This window comes from Dendroctonus ponderosae, unplaced genomic scaffold (assembly GCF_020466585.1).
Source record: "Dendroctonus ponderosae isolate FM_Combo_2020 unplaced genomic scaffold, Dpon_F_20191213v2 Dpon_F_20191213_193, whole genome shotgun sequence".
In the NCBI taxonomy this organism is placed as follows: Eukaryota; Metazoa; Arthropoda; class Insecta; order Coleoptera; family Curculionidae; genus Dendroctonus; species Dendroctonus ponderosae.
The window spans coordinates 1-17,045 of record NW_026018093.1 but is presented as its reverse complement, the minus strand read 5'-3'; the positions used below and the strand labels follow the sequence as shown (position 1 = coordinate 17,045).

Sequence of the window (17,045 nt, the reverse complement as noted above, 5' to 3'; positions counted from 1 at the left end):
ATCAAAATTTTTTTATTAAGCTGAGATGTTCTTATCTCGAAATGTAGCTGATCATTAACGTACATAAAAGATCCCTTGATAGTTGCCTCTGTCTAAGTACAAAAAGTTTGATTAATTTTGCTTGATGACCGACAGGAAGAAAGGAAGAAAGAGTAGGAAATAAAGGAATTGCACGAACAGAAATATAATAATAAATGAGTTTTAATCGAGAAAATGTTACTGTAGTAATTCCGACTTCAACATTATTAAAAGTAATGAACCAACCTTAAATATTTTCGGGAAGAAGGGTTTGGAGACAGGAAATAAAAATGAGGCATGTTAATTTAATATTGAAACTGCTAAAATCGGTTTATTTTATTAGTTAATGTCTTGCAAAATAGGACATAATTAAGTGTACATTAAGTAAAGACATACCAAAGTTTCCATTAGCATTGAATCATAACAAAAAAAAAACTTAGAAATACCTTGTGTTTTAATTTGTTGAGCCATTGTTGTCAGAGACTTTTTAACATCGAATTCTTAATCTATTAACTGTGCAAGAGAGAAACATGTAGTTTTATTTAATTTAAACACTCTTGCCAACTCAACTGATCTTAACGGGATTTTGAACAAAAAGTGCCCAAATGACCGCATATTGAATACAATTGAAAAAGGGATATTAATCATAAGACGATTTTATATCTGGCCGCAGTTTTCCACTAAACATCTGTTACGAGTAACCGTTTGATACCAATAGTACGAAGCTCTGGGCGTTCTAGTCCTTTCCGGACTGCTGAAATCTACCTCTACCAAACCTAGTTTTTGCCTAAAATGCAAACAGTTATATAAACGTGTTGTTCAAACAATTATTTAGGAAAATATCCAAACAAATGTTTAGTAATAATCACTTACTCATATCCATGCGCCCACTCTAAGTTATCCAGGATACTCCATGCAGTGTAGCCGGTTACGTTTACTCCGTCTTCGTAAACGGCATCAAGAAGAGCGCTTAGATATTGCTGAAAGTTAGAAAATTATTTTTTATTAACCTTACTTAACTTAAAAATGTCTCAAATTTTWCATCATTTTCAGMTCRCGGACRYGAGGAATGCATCGAACTCATTGAATTATATGCCACAAGTTTCAGATATGCACATTTAAAGGGTTTTTTRAGCGTTCACGATCTTTAACCGACGATTTCTTCCTTATTATTGATGCAAAAACCTTACAAATGCACATTTGTGACGTTTTTATTTTTTTTAATTTTTACAAGGGGCTCAACTATTTGAAAAAATGAAAATTTTCTCAAATGTCTTAAATTTTACATCATTATCAGATCACGGACGCGATTAATGAATCGAACTCATTGAAGAAGAAGTTAAACTCATGCAAGAAGTTTCAGATCCGAAATAATAGACATTTTCGGCACATTTAAAGCGTTTTTTTAGCGTTCACGATCTTTAACCGACGATTTATTCCTTATTATTGACCCAAAGACTTTATAACTSCACATTTGTGACTTTCTTACTTCGAAAGGAATCGATTAAGCTCAAAAAACACGCATGTGAAATTTTGATTTTGGGTCGAAATGTTTCCAAGGGTGGCCCCTCGACTCACGATGTCGGGGGCTTCAGTAAGATCAATATTGCGGCTTTTCCTTCTTTTTTTAGAAAGGGGCCTCTGCAGGGATCGCAGCCCTGGGCACTACCACAAGTTAATCCGGCCATGACTATAGGCGTTTTTTTTTTCCAATAATTAAATTATATTCTAATATAATTTTTCATAATTCTTACTTTGAGATATGTAATTCTATCTTGATCGTCTAGCCCTACAGTGGTAAGGTTTTGAGCCCATCCATTTTCTGTCACAACAATTTCTGGCTGGCCGAATGTGTTGTAAACATAGTTCAATATTTTTCTGAAGCCTTGTGGTACTCTGCTGACCCAATTCACGTCTGATGGCCAAGATGGGTCGAAAGAATAGGAAACACCTGGAAATTTGTTTATTGTAACTACTGTTCTAAGGAACCCCTTTAAGAAGTGCCAAACKTTAACTCATCAGGAGCTTTCCGGCTTATATAGCAGGGTTCTATAAAAATTGTTAAYCWACTATTATTATTTTGCCATAAATGACAATGTTCTTAAAATGTTAAAAAATTTAATGAACGTACGAGTATAGACATTTATCTTGGAGAATAAAAATKTTGGTCCGATRAAAACTACGGAAAATGCAACAAGATTACTTACCTGCATCTAAATCGAATGAAGCGCCGTTGGGATCTATCATTTCATCCCAATTATTTATATGTTCTATTAAATAAGTTGAATACCTAAAACGGATTTGAAAGTTATATATGCAAAATAACAATATTATACTATTTTCTATTAGGTTTATGTGTAATGTACTCCGGTTTTTATTTGCGGCATACAAACTAAATGAAAGCATAAGTTGTGAATTTATATATCATAAGAGAAACTGGTGACTTTATAAAAGTTCTCAAAACATGGCAATCTAGTTAAAATTTTCGAAGCGATCAGATCTGAAGACTAATAAGCAGAAGAAACGTTTCACAAGAAGCTCAAATTTGAATCGAAGTGTGTGGTAAACCAGCACAATATGTTCAACTTCAGACACAATGTTCAAGTTATATATATATATATATTATGAACAATAAATGCAATTTAGAAAACGTTTATGTACCTGCCCTTTCAGCGTTTAGAGAGTTTAACTTTAATGTGAATTTCTTAATATGATACAATAGTTAGTTTAGTTAGTTTTTGCAAATATTTTATTGTCAAGACAACATTATGTCGCCGCTTATAGAGAAGACGAAAAATATAAATTAGACAACAAACGAGCGTATTAAAAATATAAGATAACAGATTAGGAAAAAGTTGGAAACTTTGAGCAAACGACCATTATTTGAAGAGTATTTCTAAAAGAGCCAAATGTAAGATTAAGAAGAGAAGTATTTTTTCTTAACTGTGTCTAATGCACTTAAAGTAAATATTTTTAAATCTAAAACTCAATGTTTTTACTGGCTTTTGTTCAACTTACGAATTCAGACAGAAAAAGTCAAATGTGCCCTTAATATATTCGATCTCTTCGTCTGTAAATGACGGTAATCTGGATGAAGAATATCCTTCCAATGTGCTTCTAGCATCCACTATATTTATAACACGTTCAGGCCAGTTACCAACGTAAATGGGGTGGGCATATAATCCTACCTAAGCAACCAATTCTTATCAAACTTTAAAAAAGTATAATGCATTACTGTAATATCCAGCTTTGCAGCAAAAGAACGCAAGAGATATATTTCTTCAATCAAAATCAGTTAAATTACAGTTCTACTTACAGAAAAATCGAACATTCTTTGAACTGCTTCTACATTCTTTTCCGTATCGGTAATAGGTTCCATCCAAGAGCTATCAATGACAATTGTAACTCTTCCTAAAATATTAATTATTTTTTTTGAGTTTCAGCTAAAAATTTGAAACACATGCCTTGCTGATCAGCTCGAAACTCATCATTGTAGATGTGATAGGCTTTGGCGTGTGCTAAAACACTAGTATAGGCGCATTGGTAAATTCCTGTGGCAGGAAGCACGTAACCTGGTGCATGATATCCTGATCCATAGCTATAACAAACATCAACAGATTTATGTATTTTCTTAAGCTTTTGACTCTGAATTTCTAATTTAACATAATAAATAACACCCCGGCATAGGTAGGCAAAAACGGCTCTTCAATTTATATAAAATTTGTTTACAAAATGTAAGACCTTTACTTATGATTACTGTTCTACAACTTCAAAATCTCATAAAAGCTCGAATAAATATATTTCCTCTAAACTTAATGAGTATTAAAAGTATTAGCTCACCCCAAAACGCAATATGTATGTGGTTCATTCAAAGTAATCCAATTCTTAATAATATCCCCATATAGTTGATAGCAAATACGAGCATAATTAGCAAAGTGGTCTGCAATAATTGGGTTAAGCCACCCTCCTAACTCCTGCAGAGGAATAGGCAGGTCCCAATGGTACATGGTAACGTATGGGGTTATACCATTCTCAAGTAGAGCCTAGAATATTAGATTTGGAGATTGTTCTTATTAGATTATATTATTATTAAGTAATTACTAACTCAATAAAAATTAGAGCAATTTTTTTATTTTGGGTAACTGTTATGTTCTTAATTTAATTTTAGAACAAAGATGCATTCATTTATCAACAACGCGATTTTCAGAATTAAATATCCATGTGAATAGAAGTGTCTTCTAAAAATACACAATAGAAAGTAGATATCGATTCGGTGTACATTTTCATGTTTTACTTTTAATTATTTTTTTAATATTATCACTGGTATCGAATCACACTAATTTTCTTCTGCAAATAAAAATACTTTACAATTTATATGTATTATTTATATTTTCAAATTATTAAAAGCTTTGACTATTTAAACTTTTTGAACTTTCTTCATTCGTATATCGAATTGAACTATTTAATTTTCTGGGAAGAAACCCGTTTATAGCTGAAGAAATCAACAGGAAATGAGTAATTGAGGTGAATTCCTTAAATGTTGCAGAATGTATGCAGATCGAAATATTCAACATTCTGCTTTTAACTTCGTCAAGTATAGATATTTAGTGTTATTGTATGTATATAATCAACATTCAATTCTAAACAATTCAACTTATACCGTTGAAAAAAGAAAGATTTTGTTCAATCAATTTTGGAAGAAATAGGAATTTCTTCCGCATATTTTATAATAATCAAAACAACATAAAAAGTGCAACAACAAATACGAATATTTATGAACATTTTAAATGGTTCTGTACTCGGTATGTGCTTTGGTTATGTGATAATTATATCTATATGAATTGTACCTTCGTTTTATAATTATTTGCGATCGCATTTATTTTCATATATTTTTTTCAAGTATTTATAAATATAATTTAAAACTAGCGCACTGGTCTATACAAGGATCCAGTTCTAGTATTTAAATCAACCGGTAAATATATAAAACTTTGTAGCCAATCTTGTGTGAGTTTACTGAAAATGCAGAATTCTGATATAATTATGTGATATTTGCAATTTTCCTGAAAATAAAGTTACTAAGAGAGTAATAAAGTAAATAAGAGTAATAAAACACAAGCACTTATTGACTTAAAATTGTCTTTTTGCCTTAAAACAAATTAGTAAAAATTTAAAAATTCCGAAGTTAAAAAGGGATTATATTTTTAAGGAGAATGGCTTATTAATTATACATATTAATAATTTGAAACAATGTAAAAATACATAGCATAAACCAAGTGCAATAAAATTTAGAAAAAAATGTTCATAAGCTCCTTAGCTTATTGAAAACATTCACGTTACAAATTTATGTTTCTACTTCGCTTACCTCAAATAACTTTCGGTAGTATTGAACTCCCTCCTGATTAATTGTATAATTATTGGCTAAACCATCAGGCAAAATTCTGGCCCAGGAAATTGAGAGTCTATAATGATTAACTCCCAAATCCTTTAAAAGTTGCACGTCTTCTTCCCATTTATGGTAGGAATCGCACGCTACATCTCCATTGGCGCCGTTTTCGATTTTCTCTGGATATGTGTGCATAAACCTGTAAGAAACATTGAAAAAGCCAGTTGGATTATGCTCTAAGTCATTGTAATTTATTAACGTGTTAATTTTTTATCGAAAAATTACATTTCAATTTTTTACAAGTGGCTAAATATTTTAACTTTCAGTAGGTGCGTTAAAATGTATTTTATTGTTAATTAAATTGGGCCAAAAATCATCATTGTACCTTAGATACTTTGTTCAGCAAAGTTCTAAGTTTTTTAAATATGTTTTTCCAATTGTCAATTAATAGATAAGATAACATCAACTAGATCTGCTTTTGCCTTTGCAAATAGGCATTATTTTTACTAACATTAAGTCAACCGCTTTTACTTAGGCATTTCTGCAAATATTACGGATTCTTAAGTTGCAAAAGGTTAACCTGAGCACGATAAACTACCCAATCTGAATTCATGTTTTTTCTTCTAAATTAGATCGTTAAAACTATATTTTTCCATATTACTTTACCATCATTAAAAGTATTCAATTAAATTATATGCTGCATTTATTATTTAGTTATTTTTTAATTTAATAATAATGTGTAGTTAACAACTTACCAATCCCATACTTGTTCACCTTTTCCGCCTTCATCCCATGCACCTTCAATTTGAAAAGCAGCTGTTGCAACACCCAAAGTGAAGCCTTCTGGCAACGGCTTCGTGTTAATAATTACTTCATCAGCTGAAGCGCTGAAAAATAATAAGTAATCTTATTCTGCTCTAGATATCATTAGCCACAAGTTACCTGAAGCAGAAGAAAACGCAAAATGATGAGATCAAGAGTTTCAACATTTTTCAAAATACTATTGACCACCGAAGGTTTAAACGCAATCACTTTATATAAACGGATTTGAGTGGAGCGATTAATTTTAATGCAAGAATTCGCTATATCTATAAGATAACTATATTAACTAAATAATAAACAACTGTACGAAGTGGTTTTATTCGAAAATAATTAAAATCTTATATTAAGTCTTCAAGTAATAAAAATGCTGGTATGTGTAGCGTAATATGATAAACATTTTTCATCAATTATCTGGAAAGTGGCTAGATAAGGTTACTTTCAGAGCTAATAATAAAAATTCATACAAAGCTAGTTATGCGGAATAGAAAAAATAAATAATTGATACGAGTATTTAGAAGACTTTTTGTGATGCATATGTATGCTGGATTTTGTCAGACCACCAGTATATGTAACATTGAACACTTGTGATTTAAATTGTTAAGTCAATATTTTAAATGATTTGAAAGAATTAAAGCATTAAATAAACACTTGAGCAGATAATTACATATCAAATCAAAATACGTGAAGTTTTGATTAAATCATTATATTTCTCATAGTTTCTGCTTCCCAGGAAATTTTCATTTGGTCGTTTGCATCAAAAATGGCCAAACATTTAACTATATTGATCTTTCTTGCAGTTTTCAGTGTAACATTTGGGTCCCCAAATTTCACCTTCAATAATCGGTATTTTCCGCCAAATTTTAAATTGGGAGCCGCCACTGCTGCCTATCAAATTGAGGGAGCATGGAATGAAGATGGCAAAGGAGTGAGTGAAGTACTAAAAATATGTATAAATCCTCTAAAAGCTGTTGGTTTAGGTGAACCTGTGGGACTGGTATACACATACCTATCCAGAAAGGATCAAGCATAATTTTACTGGCGATATAGCTTGCGACAGCTATCGCAAATGGCGAGACGATGTGGAATTGCTGAAAAACTTGGGAGCCAGTCATTATCGACTATCTATTTCTTGGAGCAGAATTTTACCTAATGCTACTATCAATAATATTAATGAAAAGGGCGTGGAATACTACATAAATCTTTTCAAGGTAGGGAAAATTTTATCGGATTGGTGAGCAATAAGTTCGAAGAATTCATTTGTTCTCTATGTAAGGTTGCAATATTTGAAGTCACAGTTGGGTAAACATCTTGCACATGATTTAAACAAAACTTTGCTATTGATAGATTTCGAATATATTTATTTTTTGCACTAAGAGGTCCAAATATTGGAAAGTGCGATGTCAGTAAAAATACCTATTGACCATTAAAAATGCGCTGATTTTGCTTTAACTTTTAAGATGCAATGTTTTTCCAAATAAAAACAGAAAAATTAATAAAACACATTAAAACAAAGTTTCAACTTTTGATCGACATAGCTCTGATTGGTTTTTTATTTAACCCTTTAATCTTTAGTATGTATTTCAAATAGTAAAAATATGTAGATATAATTACTTAGAGCTAAATGTTAAGGGTCAAAATATATTATCTGGACCTTATTATTTAACTGATTATTTTCAGTTTAAAGGGCCAGTTTAATTTTAATGAGATTCGGAGACTTGACTAGAAACGCTAAGCGAAATGTGATAAATGCGAACTTTGCTATGGAGCTTTTAAAGCTCTGGTAACTTAACGACAGTTTTAAGAAACAGAGTTAAAGCAAAGATTCTAAATTTCTGGATAAATCTGCATTAATTATGACTCCTGAATCCAGCTTGGATCTTCATCTAAAGGAAATAGAATTAAGTAAACTCCTGCAGGTCAAAGCGCCATATGAACTTTACTAATTGCCAATCGTACAGGGACATTTGTATTATTTGGATAAAAAAAAGGAAATGAAGTGGAAGCTACGAAGATATCAGCTATTGAAAATTCAAACCCGGGATTCAGTATAATGCTTGTTTGGTTGGAGTTTTACTTATTTTTAATGACAAAATCAATGCAAGATTTTCTATATTAAATTCATTTTTGGTGGCTTCCTGTTTAATTTGGTCATCTTTTTTTCTTTTTCTAACGCTATTTTATTCCATTTGGTTTCTTTCTGAAATTGCGCAAAAATTTACCATTTTTATTTAAAAGCATGATTCCTGCTAACCGATAGTAAACGGGTTTATTGCAGGCATTGCGTCAAAATAACATAGAGCCGATGGTTACACTGTACCATTGGGACTTACCAATCACCCTGCATGAAATGGGTGGATGGCTTAATCCACTGCTGGCCGACTATTTTGCTGATTACGCTCGACTCTGCTTCGAAAAGTTTGGAGAGTATGTGAAAAGTTGGATTACATTGAATGAACCACAATCGACATGTCTAGGCGGGTAAGAACAAGCTATTTCAGTGAATTTTCCACAATTTGTTCTATGGGTCAAGATGGAGAACCAAAAATGATCAACTACAATATCATCATCATCTATCATAGTAGAAGTATTTTAGGTATGCTGAAGGTACAAAAGCTCCGGGATACACGCATATCGGCGAAGGACTTTATCAATGCGCATATGTTCATGTTTTGGCTCATGCTAAAGCTTTCCATATTTACGACAAAGAGTTCAGGCCAGCCCAAAACGGTATGCGAAATTACAAACAAAACTTAGCAAACGTTCCAAATTCCAATTAATCCAGGCAGAATCTCTATTGTACTCGACGCTGGATGGCCAGAGCCAGCTACGGATGATGAATCGGATTTAGCAGCCGCACAAACCGAAAGAGAATTTGTGGTAATTTTTTTGTGAATGTTTTTTTCCAAACTACATGCGTTAGATGCATCTTATTTGTAACAAATTTAGTCTAAAATCAAATTTTCACACTTTATCTAAGGCTATGAAATATATTCCATAAGTGTCTCTAGTTAGGTATTTACGCCAACCCAATTTATTTGGGAAATTGGCCTGAGGTTGTGATCAAAAATGTTGGGCAAAGAAGTGCCTTAGAAGGTTTAAACCGATCCAGATTGCCTGAACTGACTGAAGAAGAAATTCATTTTATTAACGGCACATCGGATTTCTTTTGCATAAATACGTAAGTTGAATTCTTCGAATTACAGAGTGTTTGGTCAAGCCAAATATTTAAAAAAGTATCATTCTGGACATTCCGCATTCAACTTTTTTTACATGAGCGATATTATTTAAACTTTTTGCACTATTTCAGCTGACTTTCCGGACACTCTGTGCTGCAGTTAACTGAAATAAGTTATCATATTTCAATATTTCATTAGATAATTTTACAGCTACTCAACAAATTATTTCACTTCGGCAAACACCGTTAATGAAAGTATTGGAGAACCAAGTTATGCTTTAGATAAGGGTGAGTGTAATGCTCAGTTGCTTATTATAAAACAAATTTTCCGAATATTGGTGAAAGTGATTTGCTCTTAAAAGTAGGTATATTGCAGGAAAAAATGGAAAAAGTAAAAAGTAGCTGGTCATCACTTCTATCATCACTATCAGTAAGGCATAGAGCTCATTTCTTAAATTGGCATTTTTTGTGTATGCATTATCTTGTGTAATAAAGCGCGCATGTTTTTCTTAGGAGCTTTCAACATTTAATTCTCGCTCTAAATAAAATTTGGTTCGATTTAGACCTCTGGTACATATATTTAAAGTGTATACGTTTTTTTAGTTATTTCTTACATGTTATTCCTTTCTTAAGTATTAACTGAACCTAAACTTTCTCAAGTATCAACTTTAGTTATGAGCATTTCCGCCTCTTCTTAGTATATCCTTATCTTAATACTTTCAAATGCTTCGATTTTCTCTTAAAATGCTTTGTGATGTTCCATTTGCTTAAATGCTTTTTTTATTTTTTTTTGTTATTTCTCGGTTTGAGAAATTAAGAGTTTCAGCGTATTTGTATTAGAACATGCATTAAAATAATTTGAACTCAAAAGTCCAGAAATCAGAAACTACCTAGTACTCTATTTCCAAGAGTAATTGTGATAAAAAAAAGTCGAAAAACAAAAGTTCTTCAAAAAATAAATTAATACTTTAACATTCTAAATATTTAAAATGCTTTATTTTAGGCACTAGGTCGTTTATCGACCCCAGCTGGCCCTCAAATGTAACTTGGGTCCATTTAGTTCCATGGGGTTTCAGAAAACTCCTCAAATATGTACATGATCAGTACAATCATCCCGAAGTCTTCGTAACGGAGAATGGATGGGCTGATTTAACTGGACAACTTGACGATACCGAAAGGATCACTTATATCAGTGTAGGAAAATGCATTTGCGATTCAAACATTTGACTTAAATTAAAAGTACCTTTGTCTACATAAATTAGTTTATATGTTTTAGGAATACCTTAGCAGTTTGCTCGATGCTTACTATGAAGACAATGTGAATGTAACAGGCTACACCGTTTGGAGTCTTCTAGACAATTTCGAATGGACCAATGGATACACGTAAGAGTTTTCTTGTTAATATAGTGGATTTCATGGTAAGGGTGATTTTTTCAATGACTTTCAGTCAAAAATTGGGTTTGGTTCAAGTCAATTTTGATAGAGAAGAAAGAACAAGGACTCCGAAGGATTCTTACTACTGGTACCAAAAAGTTATAGAAACCAGATGCCTAGTCGATGAATGTGTCAAGTAGTTTAAAATAAATACTTTATTATTTATGTGATAGTTAATTTAAAAAAATGCATTGCAATATATGCTAACAACAACAAAAATATAGGCACGCAATGACTAGGGCAAAAAATATACAAAGACCAAATGTTAAATGATTTACGACGTCTGGAAAACAAGTAATACAATAACAGATTATTACGAATCTAAAATACTGATCAATTTAGGCGCTGAAATCGAATTGTTTTCAAATGTGCAAAAGATAGAAGCTAAAAAAGGAAAAAATCATATCAAATACTCCAAGTTGTATTGAGCAGATAAATAAACTCTAAAAAGATCGCTTCGCTGATGTTTCTCTGTTACATTTGGAAGTTTTTGAAATGTCAGATGTTAGCCCATTTAATTTAACATATAAATATTTAAAAACCTTGTGTTGATCTTCAAATGCATCAATTGTTTTTGATGTTATTACTTGCATAGTCCACAAGTAAAACGATTTGCGTTCAGTTCAATGCTTAATTCTTCAAAAACTTGAAAATAAGTATTAAATGTACAAATTTCGACGTCTTAACAAGCCTTCTATGTTTTCCGAAATTTAACAGAATAAATTAAAATGTACTTGAAACTCTCAAGTGTTTTGTTTCCTAATTTTCTACCCGCAAGGTAATGACTAGCAAGTTTCGCATTCTCGAGATGTTGTAGACCACTATTCTGTTTTTGGAGAGTTAAAATTAAAAAAAACACTACAAAGTTTCAACTTTTGTAAATAAAATATCAAACATTGTATCAGTGTATATTCAGTTGAATCGTACAAATTAATCAACAATCTGCCTTGCTGCAATGAGCCTTTTGTACCATTCAGCAGAACTCTTGTACGTTCTGGTTCTGTTAGGACTCTCAAAGTCAACATCCACGATACCAAATCTTTGCCTAAAATCATTTCTGCATAAGTACAGATTTCTGAGTGTACTTGATGCCCAAAATACTTACGTATATCCTTGACTCCACTCAAAGTTATCCAGCAAACTCCATAATGTGTATCCAGTAACATTGATTCCATCCTCTACTACAGCGTCCAAAATATTGCTTAAATAGCCCTACAAGGTTTATTAAAATAAAAGAATTAAAATACAGGTTTTAATTACTTACCTTGAGGTAAGTGACCCTGTCCTCATCATTCAAGATGCCCGGAACTGTAGACCAGCCGTTTTCAGTTATAACTATTTCTCCGGGATTGTATTTCTCCTGGATATAGTTTAGCAAATATCTGATTCCGGGTGGATCGGAGACTAACCAGGAAGACGCACTAGTAGGCCACGAAGGGTCGGAACTTGAAAGTGTAGCTAAAATTTGTCTTTTTAGGAGAATTTTTCACCAAAACAATAATCAAATAATTACATTGATCGGAGTAAATGCTTGGAGTGCCGATGGGCGCTTCTTCTGTATGTTCAACAATTGTACTGAAGTAACTAAAAATATACATACGTTAAATTTACTGGTCCTTCGCATTGTAATAAATTCTTACGAATTAAGGGTTAAATAATCAAATGTGCCATTGATATAGTCAATTTCCTCTTGCGTGAACTGGGGTAATCTGGAAAAGGAATATCCCTCCAATTTGCTTCTGTTTGCCACTCTGTCGATTACAATTTGAGGCCAGTTTCCTCTGTATATAGCATGAGCATATAAACCCACCTAAATCGTTCAATTTCATTTAAATCAGATTTTAGCGCAAAATTATGGTTTAATGCTACTTACATTGAATTCAAATGCTCTCTCGCGCGCTTCAATGTCTTCAATGCTGTCGGTCTTCGAATAGAACATTGGAGATGGAATGTTTGAAGCAACCTTTCCTCCTTGCTCCTGTTTAAATTCTTTTTCGTAGATCCGGTATGCCTTTGCGTGAGCCTTAATCGTATTGTAAGCGCATTGATATGTTCCATCACCAACTAAACCTTTTGCTGGCGCAAGTGAGTCCTAGAAATTTCGTTTAGAGTCTTTCGTTTAATCACAGAACTTGAACAAAATATTCGTACTCCTCCATATCCGGAGAGGCAGGTTGCCAAAGGTTCGTTAAGAGTAATCCAGTATTTAACATAAGGCCCAAAGTGTTCAAATACAACTCTGGCGTAATCCCCGAAATAATCTGCGATTTGTGGATTCAACCAACCTCCCAAATTTTCCAGATACTGTGGAAGATCCCAATGGTAGAGAGTAACGATTGGCTCTATATCATGCAAGAGCAGTTCCTGTAAGTGATTTTACCAACTGGCTACAGTGTCTTTTTTATCAGAAAATCACTTACCGCGATTAAATTAAGATAGTAGTCAATTCCAGCCTGATTGATTTCATTTGGGGTGCCATTGGGCATGATTCTTGACCATGCTATGGAAAATCTGAAAATTCAACAAAGAGTAGTCTGACATCAAAATGTAACACTTTTGTTTTAAATTATACCTGTAAATATCCACTCCTAAATCCTTCAAAATTGCTACATCTTCCCGGTATTTGTGGTAGGAATCGCATGCGACATCTCCTGTTGAATCATCTACAATGTTCCCTACACAAGCAAGGATATAACTTGGCAATTGAAATTATTGGCTGAAATTACCCGCTTCGTGAACGAAGTTATCCCAAATACTTAGTCCCTTTCCATCTTCATCCCAGCCACCTTCTATCTGATAGGCTGCAGTGGCAGCTCCAAACTTAAACCCGTCTGGAAATTGTTTTTCAGCGGCAGCACTAGAAGGAAAAACTTTCCAGTCAATAGTGTATTTTTAAGATTGCTTTTTTAAATTTTCTCATACGATACGGTGATTGTTATTTTCGAACTTGTATTATTTTTTCAAAAAGAAGGTTTTCAAGAAGGCAAAGACCTAAAAGAACGTTCATTTTTACCAATCATGAGTTTGTGTAAATTTTAAATCTGATGATGGCGCTGTTGTCTCGCCGAAACGTAATCACATAAACGATGTTTCAAAATTTTTACATCACACTTTGACTTAGACCCAGGAAAGTTAGGAATATCATAACAAGTACACGCAGTCAGGAAAATAAATCAAAATAATAAATTTAAGAATACGTCAATTTAAAAAAATAGTAGGTACCTTATAGCAAGGAAAAGCACAAACAAAAAACCAATCACTGACATTCTAGTTGAGTAAGGATTCAAGACACACACGTTATACAAATGAAGTATTTCAAGAAATATACTTATATTATCATTAAAGAGGTTTTCGAATAGTCATCCAGTATTTTTAAATTGTTTTAAGTGCTTAAAAAATTTAGGGAATGCCGTTCAAGTACCTTATTATTGAATTATATTGGCTTTCACAAGCAAGATAAAAACTATTACTAATACAGGATGCTCCGAAATCCACGTGAAAAGTTGCCAAAACAAGAAGCAATTATTTTACCAATGTTTAAATTTCAAGGAACGTTAGCGTGAAAATTCTGAAAATTATTTTTTATGATCTTCTTTATCCGAATCCTTTAATCCGATTTTTGTTTTTTGAACTCGTACAACCATTTGAATAACATTTAAATAAGCAGTTTAATGTTAATGTTGCAATTTTAATACTAGAATTATTATATTATAAGCAATGCAAACAAAAGCAAAGTAAAATGAGAAACTTTAAATCCGCAAACACTTTTTCGTCATCTAAACTGATTTTGTCAAGAATTTTCAAATATTTTTGTACAATTACAAAATATTTGAATGTAAGTAGCATAATTTTCAGAATTTTATCTGAAAGAAAATGGTGCGTTGGTTTTAAGTTTAAAGTTTCGATATTGCGTAAATTTATTTTGTAGATTCGTTCATAACATGGTAGAGAGTGGTGGTAAATAGCCGTAATATTTTTTACAATTTTGAGATTGGTCAAGACTAAAACATGAACGTTTACAAATGATCCGAAAATTTTGAATAACTGTTTTCTTATTTAAAATATTTCCAACGTATATTCAATCCTTATTTATCTATAATCTATCAATTCAAGTGTATTTTTGGCGTATTCTGAAGCCGGAAAGAGACAAATGGAAGTGTTTTCCGTGTATCATGGTTTTTGATCTAAAATAAATGAAGATTATTTTAAGATTATTATAAGCCGTATTATACCTACAGTCCCACAAAGTCAAAAAAGTGCAATTTTATTTTAAATACTTTTTCTCTATATTTAAGGTGTATATTTGAAAAGCCGAGAAACTGGACATAAATAAGCTAATACTGAACACTTAATTTGCTCATCTAATTTACTTTTATGTTGTTACCTGACTTAATTAAGAATTATAAATATTTTAAAAAGTACAATATAAAAGATTTATTTTCTTTTAAATAGATACTTACATTTTTGATAAGGATTTTACCGAACTCAAAATCATTTTATTGTGACGTGTTTATCTTTGACGCTAAAAAATCAAGTTGTTTGGTACAAATGCTTACTAGGCGTAATCAAGAGATGTTTTTGTCACTCTTGTGAATATAACTAAATATTTCCAGCCAAATCTGCGCAATTTGAACATCGACCAAACGAAAAATAATAAAAAGCGCATTTAAAATAAAATAATTTTGCATGGCTAGAAAGTTTTTGCAATTATATTCTCTTTTGATTCTATCTTTTCAGGTGCCGAAACTGCACGATTCGACTAAATTGAGAAAAGTGTTGGCCCTACAGTCATAAAGTTGTCAACTCTAAATTTTGAAAAGGGATATTTGAGAAGGAGAAGCTTTAGGTCTTAAACTGATTTGAAAACTGATTTTTAGAAAGCAATAAATTATTATTTAGCTTTTGCAGACATATTTGGAAACATACTGCGTATTGCAGAATTTCAAACAAAACGCAATTTTTCAGAAAAATTGCCAAAAATATCGCAATATGCATACCGTTTCAATCGGAAAGCTGAATAAACATTATTCAGCGGTAATCTATATTATGAATATATAAAAACAAAAATCTAGATATGGAAACTTTAATTAGTTAAAATATTACAAAATAAAAAAGCGGGAAAATATACGAAAGATAAATGTTAAATGTTTTACAGAGTCAGAAAAAGCAATAATACAACAACAGGTTCAGAATGTAAAATTCTGCCTAAATTAGAAACAATCTGGAGAGTGAAAGGAAAAATTTCTCAAGTACCCGACATGGTCTAGTATCAGATTTTAGTTCATTTCATCCGGTTTAGATGTTATAAAATCTCATTTTGATTTTCCGATGTAAAAAGTAATTTTTTGATTTACACTTTTAGATGAAACCATTTAAAACATTTCTCAGAAGGCTATTTAAAATAAACATGGAATGCATAAATAAGTATATATTGAAAGGTATAATATTATTCGCTGTACAGGCGCCTTCACAAACCCTGTATATTTTTCGCAATATAGTAAGATACATACAATACAAGGAACTCGAAATTCCTTAGGTATGACGACTCAAGTATTTTGTTTTCTAATTTAATGGCCACAAGGTAATGACTGGCAAATCGCTCATTCTTAAGATGTTTACCATTCATTTGTATTTCAAGAGTTGAAAATAAATAAAATATCATTCGTCCTCATATATTCAGTTAAAACGTACAAATTAATCAACAATCTGCCGTGCTGCGATGAGCCTTTTGTACCATTCGGCAGAACTCTTGTACGTTCTTGTTCTGTTAGGGCTCTCAAAGTCAACATCCACGATACCAAATCTTTGCCTAAAATCATTTCTGCATAAGTACAGATATCTGAGTGTCCTTGCTGCCCAAATGCTTACGTATATCCTTGACTCCACTCAAAGTTATCCAGTAAACTCCATAATGTGTATCCAGTAACATTGATTCCATCCTCTACTACAGCGTCGAGAATATTGCTTAAATAGCCCTATAATGCTTATTAAAATGAAAGTATTAAAATACAAGTTTTAAATATTTACTTTGAGGTAACTGAGTCTGCCCTCATCGTTCAAGATCCCCGGAACTGTAGACCATCCGTTTTCAGTTATAATTATTTCTCCGGGATTATATTTATCTTGGAGATAGTTTAGCAAGTATCTGATTCCTGGTGGATCGGAGACTAACCAGGAAGACGCACTAGTAGGCCACGAAGGGTCGAAACTTGA

General features: G+C 32.2%; 3 protein-coding genes and 1 long non-coding RNA gene across 4 annotated transcripts; 1 reads left to right on the top strand and 3 right to left on the bottom strand.

Annotated features, from left to right (window-relative positions):
- Positions 1-318: 318 nt before the first annotated feature.
- LOC109534619 (myrosinase 1) lies at positions 319-6,491 on the bottom strand. Its single transcript, XM_019900345.2, has 11 exons — positions 6,344-6,491; positions 6,157-6,288; positions 5,381-5,600; positions 3,859-4,061; positions 3,483-3,616; positions 3,335-3,429; positions 3,037-3,206; positions 2,226-2,308; positions 1,773-1,969; positions 892-998; positions 319-805 (listed from the first exon to the last, which is right to left on the bottom strand). The coding sequence occupies exons 1-11, from the start codon at positions 6,388-6,390 to the stop codon at positions 676-678; spliced, it is 1,518 nt and encodes a 505-aa protein (XP_019755904.2). The 5' UTR covers positions 6,391-6,491; the 3' UTR covers positions 319-675.
- Positions 6,492-6,866: 375 nt separating this feature from the next.
- LOC109534620 (myrosinase 1) lies at positions 6,867-11,285 on the top strand. The gene is made up of 10 exons (XM_048663422.1): positions 6,867-7,148; positions 7,201-7,431; positions 8,499-8,701; positions 8,817-8,950; positions 9,006-9,100; positions 9,232-9,401; positions 9,610-9,686; positions 10,402-10,592; positions 10,675-10,781; positions 10,846-11,285. Exons 1-10 carry the CDS (start codon positions 6,984-6,986, stop codon positions 10,970-10,972), a joined length of 1,500 nt encoding a protein of 499 aa, XP_048519379.1. The 5' UTR covers positions 6,867-6,983; the 3' UTR covers positions 10,973-11,285.
- Positions 11,286-11,726: 441 nt separating this feature from the next.
- On the bottom strand, positions 11,727-14,163 carry LOC109534622 (myrosinase 1). Its single transcript, XM_048663423.1, has 11 exons — positions 14,055-14,163; positions 13,559-13,689; positions 13,405-13,507; positions 13,253-13,343; positions 12,984-13,196; positions 12,706-12,924; positions 12,473-12,642; positions 12,346-12,416; positions 12,097-12,290; positions 11,938-12,044; positions 11,727-11,877 (listed from the first exon to the last, which is right to left on the bottom strand). Exons 1-11 carry the CDS (start codon positions 14,096-14,098, stop codon positions 11,763-11,765), a joined length of 1,458 nt encoding a protein of 485 aa, XP_048519380.1. The 5' UTR covers positions 14,099-14,163; the 3' UTR covers positions 11,727-11,762.
- Positions 14,164-16,490: 2,327 nt separating this feature from the next.
- LOC125502372 lies at positions 16,491-17,033 on the bottom strand. Its single transcript, XR_007280748.1, has 3 exons — positions 16,860-17,033; positions 16,701-16,807; positions 16,491-16,641 (listed from the first exon to the last, which is right to left on the bottom strand). It is a non-coding gene; the product is annotated as an uncharacterized LOC125502372 (long non-coding RNA).
- Between the last annotated feature and the right edge of the window lie 12 nt (positions 17,034-17,045).